General features: G+C 41.3%; 1 protein-coding gene across 3 annotated transcripts in view; it reads left to right on the plus strand.

Moving 5' to 3' along the window:
• The first annotated feature begins 1,880 nt into the window (after window positions 1–1,880).
• STOM (stomatin) overlaps window positions 1,881–17,455 on the plus strand; it is a 35,401-nt gene continuing 19,826 nt past the window's right edge. For all 3 annotated transcript variants that reach the window (XM_011927389.1, XM_011927391.1, XM_011927390.1), the window contains exons 1-2: window positions 1,881–2,051; window positions 16,694–16,797. In XM_011927389.1, the coding sequence (XP_011782779.1) occupies window positions 1,991–2,051; window positions 16,694–16,797 (165 nt within the window). In that variant the 5' untranslated portion in view covers window positions 1,881–1,990. The remainder of the gene's footprint in view (window positions 2,052–16,693; window positions 16,798–17,455) is intronic.

Raw genomic sequence — 17,455 nt, forward strand, 5'->3', positions numbered from 1 at the left:
AAACTTTAAAACTGAGTTCCCAGACAATGACAGGACAGAAGGTTAGACACGCCTCATTATACCTTCATCCTATTGGAGTGTAGACACAACAGCTGACCAGCATTAACGTGAAAACACAGATCATAAGACTGACAGAACAGACTCTTTGTGACAATAAGATACCAAAGTATATACAAATTATACCTAAGGTCATGCCAGGTAAAGGTTAAGGCATACATCCCTTCACTTAGAGAATAAACTGTGTTCTAACTGCCACAAGGTTTTTCTCTTACTCTAGCAGCTTGACAAGCACTGGCCTCGAGATAAGCAATATTAAAACAATTGGCAGCTCCACCAGATGCGGACTAATGGAACCCCTATTCCACCAGCCATCACTACAGCTTTAATGGGACAAAAGGCTTATTTCAGTAACTTTCTCCTAACAGGAAGACCACCGACCATGGACTGGCTCTGGCTAGTTTACACAGACTGCATACTTGCACACTTTCCTGTCCTGAAAAGACCTTTTGACGCATGGGGTCTAACTGTAATACATGTATTATTATTACTTTTTACAGTCTATCAGGCTGGAGTGCAGTGATCTGATCATACATCACTGCAGCCTCCATCTCTTGGGCTCAAGTGATCCTCCCGCCTCAGCCTCCTGACTAGTTGGCACCCCAAGCGCACACCACCCCACCTGGTTATTTTTGTTTTACTTTTTGTAGAGATGGGGAGGTCACCATGCAGCCCAGGCATTTAACATTTAAATGGTAACTCTTCACTCCAAAGTGAACATGGGTTGTATGTTACATGCATGTTTGCTCAATAGGCATGCGTCAGGACCACCCTCATGAATATTCATCGCTCCTCCTGTCACCTGCTGAATATGCATATTTACCCAAGCTATTCAGCATAAAGCTGCTACTCCAACCCTTCCTCCGACGAAGTGCCTGTCTCTGGTCCTGGCCATTCCCCAGCCTGATGAATGGCCACCTTGTAGGCTGTAAGTCCTTACAAGAAATAAAGTCTCTCCTGTTTTTTGTTTTGCTTTGTTTTTTTGAGACGGAGTCTCTCTCTGTCGCCCAGGCTGGAGTACAGTGGCGCCATCTCGGCTCACTGCAACTTCCGCCTCCCGGGTTCAAGTGATTCAACTGCCTCAGCCTCCCGAGTAGCTAGGATTACAGGCGCGCGCCACACGCCCGGCTAATTTTCGTATTTTTAGAAGAGACGGGGGTTTCGCCATGTTGGCCAGGCTGGTCTTGAACTCCTGACCTCGGGTGATCTACCCGCCTCGGCCTTCCAAAGTGCTGGGATTACAGGCGTGAGCCACCGCACCCGGCCGCCTCTCCTTTTCCAAATGTATATACATTTTGATTTTCTTAACACTCCTCACTCGAGTTAGTTCACTTCGGTTGGGGGTTGATCTGCTGGCCCTCTCAGCTCAGGCTGACCTCAGCGCTCTCACTTCCGCCACTTCGGTGCCCCTCAGTCTTCTCCGCTCACTCGGACCTCACGCCTTCATGACAGGGCGTCATTTTCTTCCCTCTAACTCCTCAGCCCATAGGAGGCGCCTTGGTCCGGTACCTCTGCCCAGCAGGGCGACTTTTCCTCACTCGCACTTTTTCCTCGGGTCATCCTCTGCAGCCACCTCCCCACTATCCTCACCCTTCGCTCCACGTCCCGTGGCTTCCGGCCTCCCTTCCGGTGCAGGGGCCGGGCCTTGTACCCACAGCCTTGGGGGCTCTCGCCCCTCAGGCCACGCCCCTCAGCCCACAGACCCAGCGGTAAGTGACTGCGAAGCTGCAGCGCTGTAGAGGGACCGGAGGGCGGGGAGTCGGAGGTGTGTCCTCCTCGATCCTGGGCTTTGATTGGCCAAGTCTCGCGGGGGCGGGACCTCGATTGGGGCGGGGCGGCAATCTGGGTCTTGTGGCCCTGGCTCCTCAGGTTATTCCCGGCGGCTCCGGGTTTGGCGACGAGGACGGAGGAGTGCCACTGCGCCTCGGGCAGCATGGCCGAGAAGCGGCACACAGCGGACTCCGAAGCCCAGCGGCTCCCCGACTCCTTCAAGGGTGAGCCCCGCGTCCCCTGACCCTCCCCCGTGGACAAGCCCGCAGGGTGCGCTGCGCGGTCTGACAGCCGGGCTCCTGGCCAGTCTCCGCTGCTTCGGGCTGGGCGAGAACTCAAAGCCGCGGCTCCTCCCTAGTAAACTGAGCATCACGAACCCTGTTTGGCAGACTGGAGTCACGATGGAGGGGTGGCAGGGTGCCAGCGGCACGTTTCCCATAGCGCGGGCTCGGGTTATCTCGCGGCCGCCAGATGCCAGGCCCCATGCTAGCGCTGCACTATCTCGTGTCACGCACGCGGACGAGGAAACGCAGAGGGAACTGGCAGCCAGTAAGGCGGAGTCCGGGACCCCCACATTTCACCCTTTGCCTACTCCCCTTCTTTCCCGACTCACCCTCTCGAAGGCCACCTCCCCACCCAGCCCTGGCCCGGCCCCAGGGTGAACCCCTTCCTCCCCCAACCCCACCTCCCGAAACTTAGACCGATTTGCAGAAGGAAGAAGTCTCTCTGACTTTCTTCTCACCTCTCTTTCTAGCTCCACTTTCTGCCCCATTTTTCCCCCTCCGCTTTCCTCTGCGTTTTGGAGAACTCTCCTTCCCGGCTTTTGTTCCTCGCCAGGAACCCTGAGTTCTCCCACCCTCACCTCCACCCTCCCTTCCCAGTCTTAAAGGCAGGAGTTGCGAGTGGCTCAGTCTCCTTACCCTGTGGAGAAACTGGTACTCTGGAGAGGGGATTCTAATAAAGAGAGGTGGTGGACCTCTCAGGTGTATTCACTGAGGAACTCTTAGTGATCCAGTGTTTCTAAAGATGAAATTTCAGGCAGGGTGGCAGTGAAAGCAATTTAGAGGGCTGGGTGGTCCTTTCCAGGACCCCGCAAAGAACACTACATTGGAGTCATCTATTCTGATTATTCGTAAAGCCAGCTTTATCCTTGCATCCTACCTGTAAGTTCCATTTCCCTTGTCCAGGAATCCATGTGTTCAATTCCTTCCCAGGAGCATCAAAGGAATTATAGAAATCTTTATTCCTCACTTTTTCTCTACTAAGAATGTTGCAGGATTATCTTCCCAAATGGAGAGTGTAATAGGGAGGAGTTGATGAGAATAATAGCAACCACAACAACAAAAACTGAAACTAAATAGGCCAGGCTCCGTGCCACTTTTTTTTTTTTTTTTTTTTTTTTTGAGATGGGGTTTTGCTTTTCTTGCCCAGGCTGGAGTGTAATCTCAGCTTACTGCAACCTCTGCCTCCCAGGTTCAAGTGATTCTCCTGCCTCAGCCTCCCAAGTAGCTGGGATTACAGGTGTGCACCACCATGTCCGGCTGATTTTGTATTTTTTGTAGAGATGGGGTTTCATCATGTTGGTCAGGCTGGTCTCAAACTCCTGACTTCAAATGATCCACACGCCTCGGCCTCCCAAAGTGCTGGGATTACAGGCGTGGGCCACCGCGACCCCCCAGTGCCACATATTTTATGTATATATTATTTTATTGAATCTTCACAACAGATGATGTGGTAGGTATTCTAATCCCTGTATTGTACTTGATGAAACTGATAGTCAAAGAAGTTAAATTACTTAAAGTCACATAGCTTGTATTTAAATCTAGATTTGACTGATTCTAAAACCTGAATAGGAAAATAATGGGCGGTAACTGTCTTTTTGATAGTTGTCTTTTCCTAGATAAGAAAGTGGGTATTAGGATGCATTCCTCAATGTCCGGACCTCCTGGTGGGAAACTGCAGTGGGAAATCTGCTTGGAGTTCTTTGGGAATCAACATGATCTTTGTACTTAATGTTTATTTACAGATGAGTGGTCACAGATGAGTTTTTAACTTCCAGTTTTTTTTCTTGGTTCTACACTTAACTATTTTTTAGGCAGAAATCTTTCAAGATCTAATGAAAACCACTGCTTCCTCTCAAAAATTAGACATACAAATAAAATTTTGCATAGTCTGTTTTTTTTTTTTAATGTAAACCTTAGAAATTTGACACTACTAGCAAAGCTATTGCTGGAATTTATTAAATAGAGGTTATTGAATGCTTTGCCTGTGCCAAAACACAGTTTAAGTGCTTTACAAACATTATTTAATTGCATTCTGTAACAGCTCCACAAGGAAAAAGTCATTATTCACCATTTCACAATAAGGATACTAAGGCTCATGTGGTAAAATCACACAGTTTCTAAAATTTTCAGCCTGGTTTCAAACCCCGGCTATCTGATTTTCTGAACCATTTTCCCTATCCCAGAGATGGATACCAAAATGTAGAACCTTGTCTAACTTCAGTACTTTACTGAAGTTGAGAGACAATAAACAAAAAAAGCCTGGAGGAACACAGCTTCAGTGATGACTTCCAGAGGTCTGCTTGTGAAGGAAGCAGTGGAATTATACAAGCCTAAACTCTGCCTCTTTGTCTTTGCTGAGAATTAGTGCTAGGTAGGTAAATAGGACCAGACCTAGGGCAAAATTAGTTTCTCTTAAAGGCAGTGCATTCACTTTGTAATGAAATAATGCAAGTGAATTGCAAAGAATGTATCGTTGTAATTAAGAGCCATGTCAACCAAATAAAACCCTTTGGGAGAATGTCTGAAAATAAGAAGAATCACGAGACTGATTGTTTATTTCAGTTGTTATAGCCAATCAGATCGGAGAGAACTTTGTAACTTCTTCAATAATTAATCTGAGTTATTCCATCAGTGGTCATAAATTAACTTATGGAAGACCAAGTCTTCAAAACGGGCATATTTATTTATGATTAAATAGATTTTTGGTGCCACTTGATGGTATAAATTTTACATGGTAAAAGACAGTCACTGATTCCTAGTCAGCTTTGAGAAAAAAAAAAAAAATTAAAGATGTTGATAAAGTGATACAGATGGGATTCAAAATCAGTTTTTTTAAGAAGGCATGGAAAAGCAATTTCCTGAAAACTATTGAAATTACAAAAAAGTGAATACCCTTTCTCTGCGTCTGTCTGGTATCCTGTGCATATCTCTATCATAATGTTTATTACATAATATGTTTATCAGTTTGACTCATCTTCCCCTCCCCTCCTATAACTAAACACACTTTTTCTTTTTGAGACAAGGTCTTGCTCTGTCGCCCAGGCTGGAGTGCAATGGTGCAGTCATAGCTCACTGCAGCCTCAAGTGATCCTCCCCCCTCAGCCCCTCGAGTAGCTGGGACTACAGGTATGCACCACCACACCCAGCTAATTTTTTAATTTTTTGTAAAGACGGGGTCTTACTCTGTTGCCCAGGCTGGTCTCAAAACTCCTGGACTCAAGCGATCCCACTTTAGCCTCCCAAAGTGCTGGGACAACAGGCATGAGCTACCATGCCTGGTCTTTAGACCACACTTTTGAAAGAGATTGTGTCCTTCTTCACTGTAGTAGCCCAGTATCAAGTATATAGTAGGTATACAAAAACATTTGTTGAAAGAAAAAGGAAGCAGGCAGGAAGATAAAAATCCCCATGGAGTAAATAACATTAAGTGTTTGCCTTAACCTTATGTTGGTGGAGCAGTTTTTCTCTTTACCATGGATTTTATTAAGTTTGTTATAATCCAAGCTGTTGATTTTTGAGACGGAGTCTCGCTCTGTGTCCATCCCCCCCCCCGCTCTGTCCCCCGGGCTGGAGTGCAGTGGCCGGATCTTGGCTCACTGCAAGCTCCGCCTCCCGGGTTTACGCCATTCTCCTGACTCAGCCTCCCGAGTAGCTGGGACTACAGGCGCCCGCCACCTTGCCCGGCTAGTTTTTTGTATTTTTTAGTAGAGACGGGGTTTCACCGTGTTAGCCAGGATGGTCTCGATCTCCTGACCTCGTGATCCGCCTGCCTCGGCCTCCCAAAGTGCTGGGATTACAGGCGTGAGCCACCGTGCCCGGCCCAAGCTGTTGATTTTAGGGCACAGCCATTATGTTTATTATATATTATTACAGATAGACTATTTGTCTGGGTTTATATTATCAATAAAAGGATTATAATTGCCAAGATAATATATTGTCCCTAATAAGAAATCTCCTTTTATTAATTAAAGCATGGAAAGAGAAGTTAGAGGTCATGGTTAGTAGAAAGAAAGAAGTGTGTGTCAATAGAAAATTAAAAAAGAATGTAGCAACAAGTGTGTGTCAATAGATAATTTTCTATTGACACACATTTGTTGCTACATTCTTTTTTAATCTTTCTCTATTTGCCGGGACTAGGAAAGAAACTTGAACTCCAAGCATTTGGCCTCACATTTCAAAGATTATCCTTGAAGATACAACCGATAAAGTCCTAAAGTCTCAGACAATGAAAACTATACCGAACTTGTGGTCCAGTTAAAGTGAGCACTATGGTGAGGTAGTAGAGTATAGTGAAATGGGAGTGGAATTTAGAATTAAAAGCTTTGGGTTGAGATCACTCTACCATCACTTAAGAGATTTGTATGAAGGATGGTCCAAGAAAATTTAGAACGCTGACTTACTGCCCGAAGTGTGGTCTGTTTCTCCTCCAGAGATACGGTCCCCAAGCAGATTGTTAGTTGATATTTTCTCCATAGTGCCCAGATCCCAAAAGGTAATTCACTTCATAAAGAGTTTCTTCTTCTAAACTTATCAATAGTGATCTTAAAGTTGTAGTAATAATAATGGCTACTGCTTGTTGAATACTTCCTAAGTGTCAAGTCCTTTACATATTTTCTCATTTTATCTTCACAACAACTGAGTGAAAGAAGTACTGTTCTTTTCCCCCATTTTACTGATAAGAAAATTTAGTGGTAGATTTGGAATCTAACACCAAAAATGCAAGCTTTTAGCCACTGCTTGGCTGTTAATCACAGTGAAGAACTGAGAACCTTATCATCTAGTTTTCTTCTGCTTCCATTTCCCATTTTTAAATGAAAATGATGTTACCCTCCAAATACTTATATGAGAAAAACTTAATTGTGGATAATTTTAAGATGTCCAAGTAAAAGAGCTGGAAAAAAAAAAAAAACAACTTAAAAAGTGGGAGGTTTTTGTTCTATTTTCATGTATTTCAGGTCTAGATGAAATTTAATTAACTTAATACCCATTATGAAATTGTTTTTCTCTTCAGTTTTCCTGAACATAAATGTTTTGGTGCTTCCAGACGTGGGCCATGTTCAGCCCATTCTTCTACTTTCCTGAATTCTCTAACCTCACAGTTGGAAAAGGTCTTATTTTTTTTTTTTTTTAAAGAAAACACGGCCGGGCGTGGTGGCTCAAGCCTGTAATCCCAGCACTTTGGGAGGCCGAGACGGGCGGATCACGAGGTCAGGAGATCGAGACCATCCTGGCTAACACGGTGAAACCCCGTCTCTACTAAAAAATACAAAACACTATCCGGGCGAGGTGGCCGGGCGCCTGTAGTCCCAGCTACTCGGGAGGCTGAGTCAGGAGAATGGCGTAAACCCGGGAGGCGGAGCTTGCAGTGAGCTGAGATCCGGCCACTGCACTCCAGCCTGGGCGACAAAGCGAGGCTCCGTCTCAAAAAAAAAAAAAAAAAAGAAAACACTTGAGGAAAGCAACTGACAACTGCTTGGGGCAGGAGATGGTTCTGTACTGTATCCCAGGATCCTGTCTGCTGTTTCAGTTTGTCTTATGTAAGAGGCAGTCTTTTTTTTTTTTCTCTCTCTTCCCCCAAAGAAACAACACACTCAACTCATCCAGCAACTATTTAACAAATGTTTTTTGAGTACCTGTTGTACACTAAGTATCTTCCATATTAGCTTATTTACTCATCACACTAACCTTCTGAGGAGGTACTCTTATTAGCCCTGTGTTTAGATGGGTAGACTGAGGCACAGTTGAGTAACAAGGTACTTTCTCAAGATCACACAGCTAGTAAGTGGCTGAGCCATCTGGGAACCCATTATGCTATACTGTTTTCATAAAACCAAAATCTCATGAAGACAGACAACTGAATATAATAATTACAAGTGTGATAAATATTGTTTTAAAAGGGTAAAGTGCTATTGCAGCGTTATTTTAGACTGAGAGGTCCAAATTTAAAATTATTGCTGTTGCTCTCACATATTTTTTTCCTCTTGTATGGCCTGAAACATTTGAATGCAGGAAAACTACAGAAAATCCTTAAAATATTTAGGAAATAAGACATTTATGCTTATTTACTTTCCTTATTCTTTTTGAGCTGAGCAAAGAGTAACTGTTACTGCAAATCTTTCTTAGAAGTATTAGTTCTTTTGTTTTCCTTAGTATTTCATAGTAAACACATTTTAAGCTTTATAATTCAAACCACATAGTGCTTCATCAGTATCAGCTATTTTGGTCTAGTGTTTATACCTATAGATGGATTTTAACAGGGAGGAAAAGTTACAGTCTTCACTCATGGTTTTTAACTTGATACCATCTGGCCTGTAGCTACTCTAGCCCAGAGAATAATTTCTTCTGTAGAGATTTAAGGATAAGGGCATCTGAACAGCTAAGCTGTGCCTAATTAAAATATTAATTTGAAAGGCAGGCTATAATGTGTGCTTGTTTGCTTTGAAATCGTCTCCCTTAAAGGAATTGCAAGTTGTGATCTCTAATTAAACATTACCATTTTTTAACACATATTTATCAAGACCCTACCATGTGGTAAACTCTGCCTCTGTCTTACTTATAGCTTTTTAAATCTATCTCTCATTGTAGGATGCTGTCTTCATTTTTGTTTCTTCCATTTTTACTCCTTCTATTTCTCTTATTTTCCTTCACTTCTGTTATGCCCTTCCCTTCTTTGTCTTTTTCTCCTAAAATTCCAGTCATTTGAAAAACTTACTTATAGTAAACATTTGATTAATTGAAGAGGAATTTATATTCACTTATTCTACCTGCCCTTTTGCTTATTTTCACCAGGAGTTTTTGTTTATCTGGCCTTATAAAGGCCTTGTTTCAAAATAAGCAAAAGAGAGAAACTGAGAAGCTGGGAAGTGTACCCTTATTTGAATAGCTGGAAGAAAGATCAAATGCATTATTTAATTTATGCAAGTCTTCCTCCTCAAATAAATAGTTGGCTGACATAAAACAGGAACAGCGTGTAACAGCCCATTGTCCAAATCCAGCTGACTCTGTTTCTGTATATCCCACAAGTTATGAAATAGCTCTTATATTTTTAAATGATTTTTAAAAAACAAAAGAATACTTTTTCATTACACATGAAAATTGTGTGAAATTTAGATTTGTGTCCATAAATTAAGTTTCACTGGAACAGCTGTGCTGTTTATGTAGGTACTATCTATGGCTGCTTTTGCATTGCAAAAGTAGAGTTGAGTAGTTGCAACAGACTGCAAAGCCCAAAATATTTAGTTCCTGGTTCTTTACAGGAAAAGTCTGCCAATCCTGACAAAGAATTTCTGATGAAGTATCATAGTGGCCAAAAGTAACAGTTAATCCTGAATACATATGTTTTTAAGAAGAAAGTTAAAAAATTGGCCAAGACTTTTCAATTTGACCTACTGTTACCCCTAAAAAGTGCTGCTACAACTGAATAGCATGTGTTTTTGAGACTAAACTTCCAGCCCTTCTGTCTTGCCCCACCCAGGCGGGACTGGTCTCATCAATTTACCACATAAAGTGTTTTATTTGCACTCTGTGAAGGCAGAAGGAAAAAGTGTCCATTAACTGTTGCAGTTTAGGTATTTCAGTAATTCCTTAGCCCATCCTTTCCTTTTTGTGTACAATAATGCTTATGACTCTCAGTCAGATTCTAAGCGGAGGAAATCCAGTTATCTTTTGAACTTGACGATAATAAAGTCTCAGTAATGAATGGATTTATTACTCCACATGATTTCCAGTAGCGCTAAGGTTAATAGATCTGAAAGTAAATCAGCTGATGGGGAACGGGAACAACTACAGCCCTCTGGACTAATCAGCCTGTGTTGTCATCTTGGAAAGAATGTTTAACTGCCTTTCCAGAAGCTTACCCAACAGAAATTACTACACAACTTGTCATTTTTCATTTGTTTCATGGTTTGGTTGGTTTTCTTTTGTTTCTTCCTACAAGGTCTTTAGCCTTATTACTTTGGAACTTCAGGAGGCATATTTTACACCCTCTTCACAGATTTTTGTAAACATTATAAATACTCATGTGTGCAAGGAGGAGCTACATTGTGGCGATACCTTTAGAATGAGAGAATTTTAAGAGTTGTATAATTTCATCTCTTCGGAAAAATTAATTTACATAGGAAATAAGCAGGTACAGAAGCATTGCTAAAAGTATATTCAATGCAGCAGTTTCTAAGTGAGAAATTTGGACACAACAAATTTCATCATATGAAACAATGGAATTAGTTAATCTTTAATAATGATAAAGAATATGTACTGATAATGAAAAAATGTTCGTAACATGGATGGGAGGGAGAATATTTTAAATCACTGTGTGTACCATTCTTTCATTATTGAAAAAATGTAGGCTAGAAAAGGTTTAAAAGACGTATATCAAGGAAAAAAAATCCAGACATAAAGTATAGATAATTTTTCTGGTTGTTGAGCTATTATTTCTAATTTTTGTAGTAACTTATGCTCTTAAAGTAAAAAAGCAATTTTAGAAAATGTATGTGAGTTTCCTGGAGGTAAGCCCAACTTGAATGTTCAATACAAAAATTCAAATGTATAGGCTTATGTCCATATTCAGACCCTTCTTTGATTAATTAAAAGTTTATTCTACTGCCATTTTGGTAATAAAAGAAAAAAAATACTCTAAACCAGGGGTCCCCAACTCCCAGGCCACAGATGGATCAGATCAGCAGCATTAGATTCTCATAAGAGCACAAACCCTGTTGTGAACTGCACATGTGAGGGATCTAGGTTGTGTGCTCCTTATGAGAACCTAATGCCTGATGATCTGTGGTGGAACAGTTTCATCACAAAACCATGCTCCCCCACCCTTTCCCATGGAAAAATTGTCTTGCACGAAACTGGTCCCTGGTGCCAGAAAGGTTGGGGACCGTTGCTCTAAACTATGGTAAAGTAGTATTTACAACCAAGTATCATAGGATCCCTAATTTTTAGGAATGTTCTCACCCAGCAAAATATCAACAAGTGTATTAACCAAAATATCACTATTTGTCCCTTTCCCCATGAAACTGGTAGGAAGGATTCAGTCCTAAAGTAATACGTGGGAAACTTCAAGTAAATGAATTTCATGAGATTTTAGTGAGTGAGAATTTCTTTTATTCCCAGAAGTGGTAGATGACTAAGAGTTCATTTATAAGCCTGCTAGAGTTTAAGCCTCACCTCTGAGCTACACATTTATAGCACAACGTGCCATAAATAGGCACAGCTGGAATTAAGAGGGCTTCCTCTGTAAAAACATCAGATTTCATTCTCAGAACTCTAGTGATGCATTCCCAACTTAGGTACTGTGTACCTTTTTAAGGTGTAACCAGGTGGCGAAGAATTTTAAGAGCTGAAGATAGGATACTTTCATTTTAAAGGCATTAGAAAAATATGAAAGTGCCATTTCCCAGTGTATACACTGATTATTTCTAGCCAAGCATTTGATATGTGAAAGACCAAATCCAGTTTTCAAAATGTGTACATAATTCCTTGTTCCTGGTGATTTGCAATCCCATATGCACATCTGGGGTTTTCAAAAACACAGTGTGACAATGGGAACTGACACAAAAAAACTGGGCTGAACTTTTTGGCTTGTCCTCATGTAGATCTCCTCATAAATGAACTTCTTGAGCATCTTTGAATGTCCCAGCCTAGCCAGACTGGGGGCAGATATGAAGCAAAGGGCAAATTAAATTGTTTAAGAGGCTTTTGATCAAAAAGGGTTAAGTGCTGTTTTCCCATTTTTCTTCATGAAGATACAAACAGTTAAGTAAAATAGAAGGATTGCAGAAAACTATCATCTAAATTTACCAATGATTATCTGTATTCTACAAGGCCAGCCTACTAATCTTTACTTTTCACCGGTAAGGAAACTAAGGTTCAAAGAGGTAAAGATCATGCAACTAAGAAGTATCAGAACTGAAATTCAAACACAGTTACTCCTCATTCTCAGGGAATCTCAGTGTAATAAGGGATATAAATGCACAAGGAATTAAAATATTAGATTAAAAAATAATAAAAGATTAAAATCCACTTTGGAAGGTCAATTGAAAATAAATACAAAATAAAAGATTAGACAAGATATAAGTGCCATAAGATAATTTTCAAAAAATGCTATCAAGATTCAAAGGAAAGAAAAAAACATATCTAGCTAGAAAACTTGCTGAGAAGTATTTTATTTTATATCTACTCTATGCAGGATAGTGTGCTAGACATTGAGAATATAAAAGTGAATAAGCAACATCCCTGCCCTCAGGGAGTTTTTACTCTAGTATGTTATGGAAAACTTGAACAGTATTTGAAAAGGCACCAAATGATATCAGATAAATAGTATTTGTGGTCAGTCTGTCCTTGTTTGGAATTCATTTCACCCTGGAAACCTAGACCTATGTCTGTCACAGAGCCTTGAAACTGTCTTTTGCTATAAATAGGCATGGCTGGCATGAAGAAGACTTCCTCTGTGAAAATATCAGATTTCATTCTCAGAACTCCAGCCATGCTTTCCCGGTTTGGATACCATCTTGAGAAAGTGCTTCAACCATGAAAACATCCTTAATGAAGATTTTTTTATTCAGGGTTAAATTTAGAACACGGGCTTTGGAGTAAGATGACCCATATTTGAGTCCCAGGTCCTCCGTTGTGTGACTTCCAGGAAGTTAAATGTTGCTTTAGTTAACTCATTGGTAAAAGGGAGTTAAAAATGCCCTCACAAGCTGTCGTAATAGTTAAATGAGATACATGCCTAAAGTAACTTTAAAAACTGCCTGGGATATAGAAAACCCCTCAAAACAGCCACTGTTGTTATGATCAGTTATGGTAGTACTAGATAGTTTTCTTCACAAACAGTCCTATGGCTCTGCTTTGAATATTCTCTCGATGAGTATGTGTGTACCCCCTAAATTATAACTTAGAAACCTCCAGGATTACTTTAGATCATTTTATTTAAGTATACGTGAAAACATTTACCTCACACTATGACACAGGATCAGAAAATTACAAAGTCACGTACAACCCAAGTACTCACTATATTTCTGATTTTTCATCCTATGTTTTAGAGCACTTGACGTGGGTGCCAACATGGGTTTCTCTTCTCCCATGTTCCCAGCCTGAACACTCTGCTTATTTCTTCGCCTCCTATTTATTCCAAGCCCCATCTTACTGCCATTTTTCCCTTTCTTCTGAGCAGTAACATGTGCCTGGCATACCTTTTCTCCCCTCTGTCATTAAAATAGCTCCTGAAAATGCAGCAGAAGCCTTCCAAGTGGTTGATAAGAAAACTTGTTATATCCCTTGGCCTTCTCAGTCCCTATGTCCTCTACAGAAAGGAAAAGCAAACTAAAAATAACGATGACACTGGATACAGAAAATAGGAACACAACGTATGGCGTGATGGGAGTTCCCGGGATGATGGATGGTGAAAGCAACTGCAGAATGATAGCCGTGCACACCAGATGAGGGAAGTCCACACAAGGCTCTGAGAGAGAATTCTTTCAGAAGATACAATTGATAGTATACCTGACCCCTTTGAGAGGAAATTTAGGCAATTGATTTAAGGTTGGATCAATAAGTACATTGAAAACTGAACAAAGGGAAAAAATAAGGCAGTAACTCCAGAAAAAACAAAAATGGTACAGGAAGAGAAAACCAGTGATACCTCACTACTTGGCTTAGCTTTGAATTGCATTTATAAATTCATAATATAAAATCTCACATTGATCTAAATGAAGTTATGATGTAATTATATTGGAAAGATGGGTATAAGTATGTGGTGGGGGTAAGAGGGAGGAAAGAGAACTAAATCCTTTTCTGTAGTAGAAAGTTAATAGTCCTCAAAACTGAAAAAGCAAGAAGTAACAAAACAAGCATTTCCTTCCTTCCTTCCTCCCCTCCCCTCCCCTCCCCTCCCCTCCCTTTCCTCGTTTTGTTGCCCAGGCTGGGGTGCAATCACTGCTCACTGCAGCCATGAACTCTCAGACTCAAACAATCCCCCTATTTCAGTAGCTGGAACTACAGGTGTGTGCCACCACACCAAGCTAATTTTTTTTTAAAGTTTCAAGTAGAGATGGGTTGCCCATAATGGTCTCAAACTCCTGAGCTCAAGCAATCCTCCCATCTCGGCCTCCCAAAGTGCTGGGATTACAGGTGTGAGCCACCATGCCTGGCAGAAGCATATTATTATTATTATTATTTTCTAAAGTAGAGAAAGAATCTCCCTATGTTGCCCAGGCTAGGCTCAAACTCCTAGGCTCAAGGGATCCTCCCTTCTCAGCCCTCCGAAGTACTGGGATTACAGGCGTGAGCCACTGCACCCAGCCGCAAAGCATATTATTTAGAAACATGGAGGTAGATATCAAAATGGTCAAAGTAGCAAATGTTTTTGAGGAGGAGGAAATTGGAGGAGGTGAGCATGGGAAGGCCCTTTTTTGTACTAATCTTATAGAATGGTTTGACTTTTTAAACTTTATGCAAGTGTGACTTCAAAAACACAAATGCATAGCCACGAAGGCCAAAAAAGAAGGTGAAAGAGAAATAGCTACAGGGGAGAAAAATAGGTTACAAAATTTATTTATTTATTTATTTAAAAAAATATATCATTTAAGGCTGGGCGCAGTGGCTTATGCCTGTAATCCCAGCACTTTGGAAGGCCGTGGTGGGCAGATCATTTGATGTCAGGAGTTCGAGACCAGCGTGGCCAACGTGGTGAAACCTCGTCTCTACTAAACACAAAAAGTAGGTGGGCGTGGTGGCGGGTGGCTGTAATCCCAGCTACTCAGGAGACTGAGACAGGAGAATCGCATGAACCCGGGAGGTGGAAGTTCCAGTGAGGTGAGATTGTCTACTGCACTCCAGCCTGGGCAACAGAGCAAGACTGTCTCAAAAATAAATGAATGAATACATAAATAAATAATTTAAAAATATGGTGTGTACACAAGGGAAGTTTTCAAAGAATATACCAAAATACCTCTGAATTTAAAGTAATTTTTCCCTCCTTTGTTATACTCTGTGAATTTTTTGCAACATTACCTTTGTAATCAGACGGAAAAGCTGTTTCATATTACAGGAACAGGAAGCAATTAGAAATGTGAGAGGAAAACTATGTACAAAGATGTTCATTACAACACTGTTTATAGCACTGAGAAATCAACCTGTGCAATCAGGAAGTGGGCAATAAATGATGCTGCATAAACCTAATGAAATATTTTACAGGTGTAATTTTTAAAAAGAGGTTCTAAACAACTTTATACTCATACCATATGGTTTTCACCTTTAATCATATTGTACTCCTAGCTAAAATGCTCTAATGCCTTTTCCCTCTTTCCCTTTTCTTTTCTTCTTTGCTTTGCTTTGTTTGTCTTTGCTTTCTCTCTTTCATTCTTTCTCTCTCTTTCGGTCTTTCTTTCCATCTTTCTTTCCTTCTTTCTTTCTTTTCTTTCTCTCTTTCATTCTTTCTCTCTCTTTTCTTTTTTTTTTTTTTTTTTTGAGGCGGAGTCTCGTCCCCCCGCCCCGGGCTGGAGTGCAGTGGCCGGATCTCAGCTCACTGCAAGCTCCGCCTCCCGGGTTTACGCCATTCTGCCTCAGCCTCCCAAGTAGCTGGGACTACAGGCGCCCGCCACCTCGCCCGGCTAGTTTTTGTATTTTTAGTAGAGACGAGGTTTCACCGTGTTAGCCAGGATGGTCTCGATCTCCTGACCTCGTGAGCCGCCCGTCTTGGCCTCCCAAAGTGCTGGGATTACAGGCTTGAGCCACCATGCCCAGCCTTTTTTTTTTTGTTTTGACAAACTCTTCCTCTGTTGCCCAGGCTGGAGTGCAGTGGTGCAATCTCGGCTCACTGCAACCTCCACCTCCTGGGTTCATGCAATTCTCTGGCCTCAGCCTTCCCAGTAGCTGGGATTACAGGCACTCGCCACAATGCCTAGCTAATTTTTGTATTTTTAGTAGAGATGGGGTTTTATCATGTTGATCAGGCTGGTCTCAAACTCTTGACCTCAAGTGATCCACCCGTCTCGGCCTCCCAAAGTGCTGGGATTACAGGCGTGAGCCACCACGCCCAGCCTCCACTTTCTTTTCATTGTTATTTTCTTACCATTGCATACTGCAAGAAACTCAGACAGCCACCATCACCTCCCCACCCCGTTCCATTCTCACCTCCATCCTAACTGCATGAGTTAACTCATTATGTGTCTTCGAAATATTCTGAACAGATACTCTATATCTGTACTTACCACCTAATATTATAATTATGTGTTTGTCTGACTTTCCCACTAAACTTTCACCCTGAAAGCTGGGGTTGGGTCTTATTCATTGTTATCACTTCAGTACAAAGCAGAGGGCCTAATAAATAGTAGATGCTTAATAAATGTTTGCTGAATAAAGTAGTGAGTAATGTGGAAATATACTTGTGTTTGGCATTACATAGATAAAGGAAAGTAGTGCCTACATTTCAGGGCTATATGAGGATTAGATGGGGAAATTCATGTAAAACAGCTGGTGTAATGCCAAGCACATAGGTGTTCAGCAAATGGTAAGGATGAAGATGGTGGTGATTATGCTAGTAACAGTTGTAAGAGTTGTATATTTTTTGTTTTCAACAGACAGCCCCAGTAAGGGCCTTGGACCTTGCGGATGGATTTTGGTGGCATTCTCATTCTTATTCACAGTTATAACTTTCCCAATCTCAATCTGGATGTGCATAAAGGTAAAGAACATTTCCTTCACTTCTGGGAAGGGGTCAACTCCTACCTCCATACACCTATTCGTGTGTGCCTGTGTGTGTGTGTGTGAGAAAGAGACAGACTGTCTCTCTGTTATAATTCTTATTTCTTCATCCTTCCTTTGGAAAATTTCTTCTACTCACCTATTAAGATGGAACCTTAAAACTCGTTTCAGCTATTGCCCTTCTGCGTGGGCTAAAGTAAGGATCACCATCAAAAATGTCCTGGGGCCAGGGATGTGAGATGGTTCTGAGAGAACAAGTTCTTCAGAGTTAGGATGATGGGGTTTGACTGCTGGCTTTACTGTTGATTGTATGACCCTTGCTGTTTCCTCACCTGTAAAATGGGAGAAAGTAACAGTACCTACTTCACAGGACTGTTGCAAGGATTAAATGAATTAGTGTGTCTAAATGTACTTATGCCTGGCACGTCATAAATACCCTCAGTGCTGGTTATTTTTTTCTACAAAGTTGTTAATACTTTGATATTATGACTATCATTTACATATTTCTAAGAAGGTAAAATATGTTCCAAGCATTTTCAGATCAATTTATTCTCAAGGGAATCAGAAGAAAAACTGTGAAGACTTCAGCTTTTTGTTTTCTGAATTAACTGTGCATGAGTAATTTTTTTTTTTTTTTT

Source organism: Colobus angolensis, unplaced genomic scaffold (assembly GCF_000951035.1).
Source record: "Colobus angolensis palliatus isolate OR3802 unplaced genomic scaffold, Cang.pa_1.0 Scaffold71, whole genome shotgun sequence".
Classification (NCBI taxonomy): Eukaryota; Metazoa; Chordata; class Mammalia; order Primates; family Cercopithecidae; genus Colobus; species Colobus angolensis.